Source organism: Culex pipiens, chromosome 3, assembly GCF_016801865.2.
Source record: "Culex pipiens pallens isolate TS chromosome 3, TS_CPP_V2, whole genome shotgun sequence".
NCBI classification, from domain to species: domain Eukaryota; kingdom Metazoa; phylum Arthropoda; class Insecta; order Diptera; family Culicidae; genus Culex; species Culex pipiens.
Window position 1 is genome coordinate 114,728,658 of NC_068939.1, and position 12,578 is coordinate 114,741,235.

Here is a 12,578-nt window from a genome sequence, read left to right on the forward strand (position 1 = left end):
TCATTAGTTAACTTGAACATTAAATAAATCATGTCAGATTTATCCGGAATTTACAAAGGTTATTTTGTGATTCTAGATTGACCCAGTAACATTGAAGTAACTCTAGAAAATCCCAATAATTCTTGTAATTAATGGTAATTCAATGATAATTACTTTTTTTGAATCAAACTACAGAAAATGATTAAATAATTAAAAGAAAAACTATTAAAAACAATTATTTCAATAAACCTTTCTCTAAATTCATTTCTGGTCTACATATTTTCATGAAAGGAGTTTGCAGACGTTCTTCAGTAGTTCAACTCTTGTAAATCAAGAATAACTCGAAAATCCCGCTGTTCGTAAAATATTTGCCTATGATCCTAGTAATTACTGGTAATTCTATATTAAGGCTTCATCCATAAAGTACGTCACGCTAAAATCAGTCAAAATTTACTCCCCTCCCCCCCTTTGTCGCGCTTTTCCTATACTTATAACATGCAATGTCACACTTGCTCAGACCCCCCCTCCCCCCCCTAGAGCGTGACATACTTTATGGATGACGCCTTAGGAAAATCTGGCAACACATAATGATGGAACAATGAAAAAAATCATTATTATACGGCTAATTCTCCGCCAACTCACACAGCAGTTGCCCCGATCCCTCTTCGATTTGCGTGAAACTTTGTCCTAAGGGGTAACTTTTGTCCCTGATCACGAATCCATTTTTTGATATCTCGTGACGGAGGGGCGGTACGACCCCTTCAATTTTTGAACATGCAAGCAAAGAGGTGTTTTTCAATAATTTGCAGCCTGAAACGGTGATGAGATAGAAATTTGGTGTCAAAGAGACTTTTATGTAAAATAAGATGGCGTACTCTGAATTCCGGAAAAAACGTATTTTTCATCGAAAAAAAAAAACATAAAAATAGTTTGAAAAACTCTGCCATTTTCCATTGCTCAACTGTAACATTTTTTGGCACATGTCATTTTAAGGGAAATTTAATGTAATTTTCGAATCAACATCGACCCAGAAGGATCAATTTTTAATTTAGAAAAAAAAATCATTTTAAATTTTGTTTTTTTTTACAGGGTTATATTTTAGAGTGTAACAATGTTCTACAAAGTTGTAGAGCATAAGAAAATAAGAAGTTTACTTATAAACATAACGAGTTATCGCGATTTTACGAAAAAAAAAAAGTTTTGAAAAATTTACTTTTAGCGTTTCTCTTTGTTTCGTCGTCCGTGTTTGTCGCGGGTGACCATGAACGGTCATGATCAACGACGACCAATTTTTTGCAAAAATGACCCTTCTGGACCAATGTAGATTCGAAAATTACATTAAATTTTCCTTAAAATGACATGTTTAAAAAAAAATTACAGTTGGGTAACGGAAATTGGCAGAGTTTTCAAAACTTTTTAAGTGTTTTTTTAATGATAAATACGTTTTTTGTTATTCTAAGTACGTCATCAAATCGGGCGTCCAATTTTACATAAAAGTCCCTTTGACGCCAAATTTCTATCCCATCACCGTTTCAGGCTGCAAATTATTGAAAAACATGTCTTTTTTCGCATGTTCAAAAATGAAAGGGGTCGTACCGCCCCTCCGTCACGAGATATCAAAAAACGGACCTCAGATTCGTGATCAGGGACAAAAGTTACCCCTTAGGACAAAGTTTCACGCAAATCGAAGAGGGGTCGGGGCAACTTTTCCCGATTTCGTGTGAGTTGTTAGAGAACTACCCATATACTCTTTTTAACATGAGAGATAACCAACAGCCGTCTGAATAACTCAATAAAAAACCCCTACAAAAACCTATTTATTGCACTGAATCAATTACACAAAAAATAGTTTGTAAACTTTTTTAAATGAAAAAAGCGTAAATTTAAAAAAAAATCTAGAGAATTTTTTATTTTAACACTGAGAATACTGTGGTTTGGTTGAGCGTTTGAGCAGAATGCATTATTGAGAATATGAGGAAGTAAACTAACCATCATGCTTTTAAAGACTGTGAGAGGAAGCATTCACTTATCGGCCTGATTCAGAATTTATCGGCTTTGAAAGACTAGTTTAAAATATACGCTAGCAGCTAAGCATAGTTATAAGTGAATTTTGTGTGATTCCTAGTGGTTTCTGGAAGTTCTTAATAATTTTGGGATAGTTTAAAAAAAATCCGTATCAAATTTCCAGTAAACCTGATAATTCCATTCAGACTGGTTAGTTTTCCTTGATGCTGGAAACTCCTTGCCAAAAATGATGTTTTTTTTTAACAGTCGTTAAACATGTACACTGATATTCGATAGACAAATTATCAACATTCATTTCTTTTCTTCCTTTCCAGGTAAAACATTCCTTTCAACAATGATGATGCTACTGAGTGAAAAAAGGATAAGTCATAAATCTTTACATGGTTTTGATGTCATGTCACGTCATGATTTGATCTTCTTGTTTAAACCAGGATGTTTATTTAAAAAACCAACCAACTTTTTTTTAAATTAAAACTTTATTTTTAAGACCTATTTTCATTGATATTAGAAGATAAGATCACAATAAAAATACGGTCAGGTATCTAGTACTAGACAAGAAAATGCATTTCTTAGTAAATCCATCTTGGTGCAATTATCATTATTTTCCCAACTTCTCTTAAAGAGATCACATTTCTGCTCGGTACGTAACACTGCCGACTATCGTCCCTTGATTCCGAACCATTTACCGTTCACCATCGTTGGAACACCATGTCGGCAGCGTGGAGTCAATTGATATTTATTCCACCAGCCCCTGGGTCAATCAGCTCAAACCTGCATCAAAGTCCAGTTGGTTACTTGCTTGAAGCTCTGTTCTCACTCTGTTCCATCATTACCCGTTAATTGAACGTGACACCCGGTGTCTTTTGACCTTTTGTACTGGTGCTCTAATTGATGCACAAGATCTCCGTTCCCATACAACCCGTCAGCCAGCAGCTGCAGTCTCAAACCAGAAGTGACTGTCGGTTTATTCTTGTTCGCTTCAGTTGAACTTGACGAGAATTTATTTAATTTCTTTTTTATCGTGAATCTTATTGTGTTACTGAATTCAGAATTTAATTGTAGCACAATTTTAAAGCAAAACATCTTGCAGCGTTTAAGAGCTTCAAGGATTTCTCCAAAAAATCCTCGCCTCAAAGCTCTCCAGAAAATTTGCGAAAAAAGCTCCCCATAGAATCTCCTACTTGGCACTCAGGCACGCACTCTCCATCGAAATGTGGCCAAATTTATCTTCCATTTTAAGAACTCACCCCCGTTCATCCCAACCACTCGCCTCAGCCGGCACTTACCCCCTTCCCGGGAGGGAGCGTTGAAATGAATTCGGGAAATCTCGTTGCAAAGTGCTGGAATTGAGTTTTAAAAATTGAGCCCCTTTCCTTTCGTTCCACGTTTCCCAAAAAACGAACTCCAAGGAAGCAGCAAAAAAAAGGACTCACAGTCGAGCCAATTCTCGGCACGCTTCGGCGCCATTTCGATGTATTATTCATGGTTCTATTACAAACGTATCAATTTTTAATGACCGATACCGGTGGTAGTGCCGTGTGGTCCCACGGAGCAAAAAAAAGAGGGACTCACGCGTAAAATGGTCGTCATTAAATGGTTTTATTTATGGCTCGGGTGCAGAGCACCAGCATAGTGGTTACGGGGCGAGAGTTGAACTGAACAAAAAAATGGCCGCTAATTATTATGTGGCCTCGAAAGTGAGTACTGTTTGATGGTTTTCAGAACAGTGGAATACGTGGGATAAAATTTGGTCAAAATCTGATACAAAAAGGAAAATAAATTTTCCTTTTAATATCATTGGTGAATTTATGAATTTAATGACACTGGTAATAGATTTTTATTTTAAAACTTTTATGTGATATATTATGAATGATTCATCTTGCCAAAAAATCATTTAACAATTAAATACACAAATCTCTCAGTTAACGTTTGAAGATTGTTATCAAAATTCTTATGTCAACATCATTTTTGGGGGAAAAAATCAGATGGAGGGAGATAAAAACTTTTCAAAATAATTTTAATGACCTAATTGAAAAAAAAAAACCAGTAATTGAAATTACAATATTTTAAGTTTTTAATACATAACATTTTTATGTAATTTTCACTGTAACAAAAATATCAAATTTAAAAAAAAAGATTAAGACTGTTGTCAAATAAAAAAGAGATAAAAACTTTTCAAAATAATTGAAATGACCTCGCCTCGTGGCGCGGTGGTTAGCGGCTTCGGCTGCCGATCCCTAACTTGCTATGGGGCGCGGGTTCGATTCCCGCCTTATCCTCCTTGCCTTCTATCGGATGGGGAAGTATTAGTCGTTCCATTTGCGTAAAAGAAGTTTTGGGTGACTCACCACACATAACCTTCGGACGCCTAGAAATTAGCAGAAACTTGCAACAGAGACCACAAAAAAGACCCGAGGGTCGTTAAAGTGGATTGCTTTGCTTTGCTCATTGAAAAAATATAGTAATTGAAATTACAATATTTTAAGTTTCTTATACATAACATTTTTGTGTAATTTTCACTGCATAAAAAATCTATTTTTTTGAAAAAAAAAGATTGAAATTTTGTATCAAATAAAAGGGAGATAAAAACTTTTCAAAATAATTGTAATGACCTCATTGAAAAAAAATACAGTAATTGAAATTACAACATTTCAAGTTTTTTATACATATCATTTTGATTTAATTTTAACTGTATAAAAAATCTAATTTTTTGAAAAAAAGGATTAAAATTTGTATCAAAATACCATGAATGTGTTGCTATTCAATTCTTTTTCAATTCAATTATGTTTATTTCTGTAGTTAATCAACTATCAATCGTTTTTGAAAAAGCCAAATAGAGTTTTGGATGATCTATAAAGCTGTGTTTAATACTTCTATCTCAGTGGATACAGTGGCAAATTTTCAAATAAAATTCAAACAAAAAAACCATCAGTTTGATAATTTTCAAAAATTACAATTTTCTCATAATATCACTTCTTTTTGCCTTCCTCCTGAGGTAAGGCTATAATCCTGCTCTAAAAATGAACTTTTTATTAAAAGCTCGGAGACCCACCTTCATGTATACATATCGACTCAGAATCGAAAACTGAACAAATGTCTGTGTGTGTGTATGTGTGTGTGTATGTATGTATGTGACCAAAATTCTCACTGAGTTTTCTCAGCACTGGCTGAACCGATTTTGACCAAACCAGTTGCAATCGACTTGGTATAGGGTCCCATACATCGCTATTGAATTGTTTGAAGTTTCGATAACTAGTTCAAAAGTTATGTATAAAAATGTGTTTTCACATATATCCGGATCTCATTTATATGCATGTAAACGATGTCCAGATCCATCATCCGACCCATCGTTGGTTAGGTAATCGAGAGACCTTTCCAATGAGTCCACAACATTGAAGATCTGGCAACCCTGTCTCGAGTTATGACCACTTAAGTGATATTTATGTACTTTTTTGAAGCCGGATCTCAATTAAATGTATGCAAACGATGTCCGGATCCATCACCCGACCCATCGTTGGTTAGGTAATCGAGAGACCTTTCCAACGAGTCCACAACATTGAAGATCTGGCAACCCTGTCTCGAGTTATGACCACTTAAGTTATATCTGTGTACTTATTTTTCTGGATCTAAAAAAATAGCTGAAATATGTGTCCAAACCACTCATATTACCCATTGTTGGTAAAAAGTGAGGAAGGCATCAACCACATAGGTGGATTAAGTTAGTTTTTTTTTATATATAAATTTAAGATATATTTAACCCTTTTAGCCTGAATTATAAAACAAATATTTCAAATATTTTTTGGAAATCATCGTTTGTCCTGAAGGATTCAAAATTAATAAAACAAAAATTCTATGCAGTCAGATTGAAAAAAAAATGTTGAAAATGTTTAGATTCGTAACGTTTGGAAAAAGTTACATTAATACTTCAGATTATAATTTTAAGTACCTTCTGAAGAAAAAAGGTAAAAAAAGGTGATTATTATTAACAAGTATTTTTTTTTTATTTCGTTAGGCCAAAGCACATTAGGATGTAACAAAATTGACTTTTTGGCGGGAACTCAGGGGTTTGTTCCGGTGGGCATACTGAGCCCAAATCCCAAATATGAGCTTGATTGGGCGTAACAGGAGCTGGCGCTTTGCATTTGAATTTTAAATGGAATTTAACCTTATTTTCAACATCACCGGCGTGTAGGCCAGATCCTTGAGCATCTTTTGGTATGTATAACATTGAAGTTTGGAGCACCCTGGAGCTCGGTACAGACCTTCAAAGTTTGGCATTTTTTCGTAAAATCGACCCCGGAAAAAAGATATGCGTCACATCTCGCGACGCCCGAGGCGCCATTTGATTTTGCTGGGACCTACCTACTGTTTTTTCTGAACATTAAACTTAGATTTATCAAAAACTGATGTAGTTGGTACATGAACTGAACATTTAAATTTACTAAATATTCAACATATTTTTTGAAAAATCCAAACATACTTAAAAGGATCATCAACACATTAATATGACTTTTGCATTGTATACAGTTGACTGAATTTCAAATTTTATTGCAGTTGTTTTTCTTATTATGTTTAATGAAATAGTCCAATTGAAAAACTAGATTGACATAGGTTTATTTTTTTACTTTGGACCTCAGAACTGATTTTAAATAAATGTTTCAAGTTTTTCATTGAGTCAATTTCAAATCAAATTAGCTCTCAATTCTAACAAAATATGTTTTAGTATAGTTTTGAATAAAATTCTTTCAAAAAATTTATGATCTCCATCATTTTGCCGAGCCATAAATGAATATATCTCAAATTCCACTCAATTATGACCAGTTTTTCATTATCGCAACACCTCCAGCTCACTGTTCATCGTCAGTCATAAAACCACCAAATAATGACATAATCCTTTTTCCTCTCTTCTTTTTCCAAAGTATCCAAACCGAACGCACCTTGTCATTACGGCCACGGCTTGTTCTCTAACAGGTTGAAGCAAGAGGGAAAAAGTGGAAAAACTCTCCCACCCATTAGCCACAGTCGCATTTACCTCCATCAACCGGGAAAGCATTTTCTCATAAAATTCAATTGCATGACACCTTATTCTATCCCATTAAACTTGGTGAGTTTTAAGCTCCGTCCCTCCCCCGCTCTTCCCCTTCTTCTTCGTGGTGGTGGTGGTGGTGAAAGCTCAAAAGTTGTCAAGCCAGGAGTGTTTCGCTATTCCGGCAACCACCAACCGCCGCGAAAAACCACAATGGCCGTGGTCGCCAGCACCACCACCTTTCGAGGAGGAGAGTAAATTGAGGGAAAATAAAGAGTGACAATGGCGCGGGTTTTGTTGTGGAAACTATTGTCGTCGTTGTCGCACCGGAATCCATTATTGTGTGCTGCTGTTCATGCTTTCCTCATTTACATCACCTTGTGCCACAATGATGAGGGTTGAAAGTTCGTGGCAGGGGTTTTTTTTGTTGCTTCTGTGTTGGGGTCTTCCTTAATGTGTCCTGGCCGGGAGGAGTGCTTAATGGGAAGCGACTCTGATGAGAGGGAAAGTTGGCATGAGTTTTAAAGTACCTTATTTACAAAAATTTTTCCTCTATTTAAATTTAAAATTTCAATTGAGATGATTTTGGGGTTTATTTTCAAAAAATAAATGGAATAAACTCAAATAATAAATTGAATTTCACAAAAAAATGTGCTACAGGAACCATAATTCAAGCAACCTCTGTCCTTTTCTATCATCGGCTTACCAGAATTTTGATCATGAATTACAACTTTCATACAGTTTTTTTAATAGTTCAAAGTAATAAAAAGCTTAAATAAAAGTGAGCAAGAAGCTGTTTATTAGGGTGGGTCATTTTTTTCGAAAGTGCTCGGATCCGGCTGAAATAAAGTCCATATTGTAGAGGGTACCCATAGGGACTCTCATACCAAATTTGAGCTCATTTGGTTGAAAACTGGCTTGTCGCTCGGGGGTTAAAGTTTACATGGAAATTACTATGGAAAACGCGTGCTTTAGCTTCAAACGCTCCTACAAGCTAAGCGACAAACTTTAGTCCACACTTACACTAGGTAGCCGTGTCGGGGGTGGTCCAAGGAACATTTTTCTCTAAGGGTTCATGGTCATCCGTTCAACCCTGAGCTTGCGCAAAGCCGAAACATCCGGCGACGCCGGAATTCTTCGAATCTCAGTTTTAACGGTCAACGCATGCTACAAACTATGACAGAAGCATCGTTTGATTGAATGGAAAACGCGACGCCAAACGTCAACTCACTGTTTGGAAGCTAATGTGAGGGTTTGCCTTTTGTTTTGCGCTTTTCCAACAAAGTGTTTTTTTCTTGAAAAATAAAATAGTTTTCAATAGGTAAGATGAAAATAATCATGGCCTCCGAACCCGAGTTCGTCGTAGAGCGGGTCGTTGCGAAGAGAACCCGGCGCTAAAAGGTCCAGTTTCAGATCAAGTGGAAACTTACGAGGATTCCAAAAACACCTGGGAACCGGAGAAAAATCTCAACTGCCAGGATCTTCTGGAGAAATCTGCACGCGAGGAGGGCGAAAAGCGGGTCAGCCACGACAAGCGAACATGGATCGGGTCGTAGAAGATGGGGGGCCCTCCGGTGATTCCGGCCAAACGAACGAAGGCCAAAAACGGATTCAAAAAGGTTACGTGGCGGAGAAGTTGGAAGGAGTGCCCGAAGAGGACGGCGAACGGACGTTCCTGGTTCGTTGGAAGGGAGTCGACGAGGTGGAACTGGTCCAGTCCAAGATGGTCCGCCTGCACGTTCCGGCGCTGGTGATTTATTTCTCTGAGAGCCGTATCATCAACGCGGCCAAGATAAGCGTGCAGTAGAAGTTTAAGTGATACAATGTTGAAGATATTCATAAAACTTTAGTAAAATAACTTTTATTGGTCTTAAAAATAAAAAATAAAAAAAAACTATACTTTCTTAGTATGTTTCTTACAAGTAGAAATATTATCAACGTAAACCGATGCTAACCGCTTCAATAAGGACAATGATTTCATGTCCTGTCCATCCCGATGGCTCTTCCGGTGAACATCTCGCCGACGATGCCGCTGGACCTGCCAGACGAATCCCAATCCGGCTATTCCGCTGGCACTGTGCATCGAGCAACCACTTCCCTCCACGAAGTCCAACCGTAACTACCTCTACATGTCCTGCCATCCCTTAATTCGAATAATTCTCTATAGAAATAAGCATGAAAACAATTATGAATAATTTGTTATTAAATACAAAAAAGCAAACACCACAATGATGAACCTTTTTTTGCCTTTAAACAGTGAGTTGACGTTTGGCGTCGCGTTTTCCATTCAATCAAACGATGCTTCTGTCATAGTTTGTAGCATGCGCTGACCGTTAAAACTGAGATTTCGAAGAATTCCGGCGTCGCCGGATGTTTTGGCTTTGCGCAAGCTCATGGTTGAACGGATGACCATGAACCCTTAGAGAAAAATGTTCCTTGGTCCACCCCCGACACGGCTACCTAGTGTAAGTGTGGACTAAAGTTTGTCGCTTAGCTTGTAGGAGCGTTTGAAGCTAAAGCACGCGTTTTCCATAGTAATTTCCATGTAAACTTTAACCCCCGAGCGACAAGCCAGTTTTCAACCAAATGTGCTCAAATTTGGTATGAGAGTCCCTATGGGTACCCTCTACAATATGGACTTTATTTCAGCCGGATCCGAGCACTTTCGAAAAAAATGAACCACCCTACTGTTTATAGTTGATGTATCTGAAATATTTGTTTGCTATGAGAAAAAGTCATACCTTTTTCGGTTTTGTATGACACATTTTGAAGTGCTTCAAATTCCAAATCTTTTAGATGCATGCGAAAGTGATCAAGTTTTACGCTAAGGCGAGAATTTTTTTGAATGTTTTTGGGACTTTAGTGCCCGTTTTACCTCACTTCCCTTTGCCATAGAAGGCTCATATTTGGAATGAGATCATTTCATGTATAGACAAAATAAACGCTGAAACTGCCTTTTTATACCTTCCCTCTCTGAGCAAAATCGAGGTATATTATAAACATAAACCATGAAAAAAAAAATGCAAACGGAATTATAAGAAGACTTTTTTTTAATATTTTCCTAAAATTTAGTCCTCATACATTTTTTTAAACTAACAGGCTCTCAGGCTCAGGTTCAGGCTCAGGCTGAAAAAACAATCAATACTAAAAAAATATTTAAAGAAGATGTTGAAATATTTTCAAACAATACTGAAAAAATCGATAAGAATTGAATTAGTTCATGTAACACATAAAAATACTGATTTCGATCTAATTCACCATAGTTTAACCACATTTTTCAAATAATTTGTTTGTGAATGATAAAAAATGCCAATCAGCTGATTTAAGAATATTACGTTTCAATATTTATAATTTTTACTTCAAACATTATAAATTTATTCGAAACAACCTACAACAAACAAAGAGCTCAAATTCATTCAGCATCCTATAATTAAAAATTAGTTTTTTTTTATTTGGCCATCAATAGTTGTTTTCTCTGATATTAACTTTACAAAGTTGGAGGGAGTAGAAAAACGGATAATTTCAAATAGTCAGCCTGATTTTCAAAAAAGCTTCAAACATCATTACAGTTTAAATGTGTCAGAAATATTCATAATACATAAACATGGTATTATTTAGGGCGTCCAATTTTCCGGGGTTTCTAATTTCCCGGGAAATGGGAAAAATGTTTTGATTAAACAAATTGAAACTGTCTGTAAAAAAACAAGAAATGTAATCAAATTAAATGAAAAAAGCCAATGTAAAATTTTTGATTTGATATAAACAAATTTTACAAATTTTCTTTAAGTCACTACCGCCAACTGGGAAAAATCGGGACTACAGTTTGAATAGGTACAGGATATTTTAGAGCAATAAATTTGGAAACCGGTTTACTAATTGTTTTGTTCTGTTTCTGTTTTAAATGAAATAAATAAAAAAAAATCTAAACATTTAGTATAAACAGCTGTCTTAATACGTTACTTCAATTTTTTCAATTCGGTTTTATTGGTGAATAATCAAGATACAATGAGTTATTTTGAAGTGCATAACAGAGTTTTGGAGTTCCTTTCAGCTGTGTGTTGCATCATAATCTATTTTGGAACAATTATTTCTTTAACTAAGGCACTAGCAAGAGTAAGAAAAAAAATTAAAAAAAACTTTCAGAAAATAATACGTTACTGATATCCTGATTTGCAAAAGATTTTTTAAAGTTTGAAATCATAAACATTTGTAAATATTATACCAAGTCTTTTTGAAGATAAATAAAATTAAATAGAAAATGTATTAAGTGCTAGGTATTTTGCGGATCTTTAACCCTCTACTGCCCAAATTTTTTTTTCGCAAATTTTTATTTTTCCCGTGTTCAGGAGGTCATTTTGAGCAACTTTTGTTCTACGAAAAACTTTACTTCTCTTGTTTTATGTTTTTCTTGTTTCATTTTTAGTATTTTAATTTGCATTTATCTTGTTTATTTTATGTTTGTTTTTGGTAGTATTTGGCCTACTCTACCACCTCCTATCATTACATTTTGCCTATCTAATTTTTTCATGTTTTTACAGTAACTTTTTCAATTTTTTGTATGTTTTTCACATTTTCTGCTATAAAATTGAACGATTATCATTTAAATTGTAAATAAATGCGTAGATGCATAGTCTGGGGCACTAGAAAAATTACTGCATACTTCTTTTTACTTTAAATATAGGAAATATTAGTAAAAAACACAGCCAAAGTTGACCCCTAAAAAAAATACATTTTTAAAAACATTGGCAAAGTCACATAAAACAAGTCAAACTTCCAACCCTAAAATTTTCCAACATTTTAAAAGTTCGTCTTTCCAATGCTTTTTGAAGTTCAAAAATCGGTTGAAAAATGGATTTTTGGCGATTTTTTAAATTAAAGCCCGTCTAGAGGCGGGGTTGGGTTGTAGAGGGTTAAACTAAAATTTTAATAATTTTCCCTTATAAGCTAAATTATACTGATATATGCCGTTTAAAAATTTTAATGGTTTAACATTCTTATCGATAACTAGGTTTTGATCTGTTCATCTTTTTCCTCAACAAAATCTGAATTTCCAGACCAACATTTGATTTTTTTTCAACTTCGGAAATTTCCGAGACAAAAAATTAAAAAATCCCGGGATTCGGGAATTTCTGGATTTGGAAAAATCCCTGGAATTCCCAAAATGGACGCACTAGTATTATTTTAGTATTTTTTTTTATCTTCGTATTAACTTATGTTTCAAACTGTCAAAACTGTCCAAAATGTAATAAGACTGCATTTTTACAAAAACTATTTACTTGACTCCATTTTTTTCAAATAGGAAAAAGGTTTTAAATATTTAGATCTGGGTGCAGAATAGTTGTTCGCAAAACGGCCTCAATTTAGAACTGTCAAAGCGGAACCAATTTACTGTTCGCAAAATGATTGCAAGAAGTGGCAAGTATTGCGTTCGATCTATAATTTATTTTGAGGAATAAAAAAAGTCGATGGCGTCGAGCTTTTGAAGTATTCAAAGTCAACATATTTTAAGAAGAGGGTTGAAATAAAGATTGTCATAATTCGACGCTAA

General features: G+C 35.1%; 2 protein-coding genes across 2 annotated transcripts in view; both read left to right on the forward strand.

Annotated features, from left to right (window-relative positions):
- The window catches only part of LOC120413993 (protein couch potato), a 363,237-nt gene that overhangs the window by 213,928 nt on the left and 136,731 nt on the right, over window positions 1-12,578 (forward strand). The gene's annotated exons all lie outside the window — the stretch shown is intronic.
- Window positions 7,855-9,168, forward strand: LOC128093549 (heterochromatin protein 1-like). The gene has a single exon (XM_052710828.1). The coding sequence runs from the start codon at window positions 8,571-8,573 to the stop codon at window positions 8,835-8,837; it is 267 nt and encodes an 88-aa protein (XP_052566788.1). The 5' UTR covers window positions 7,855-8,570; the 3' UTR covers window positions 8,838-9,168.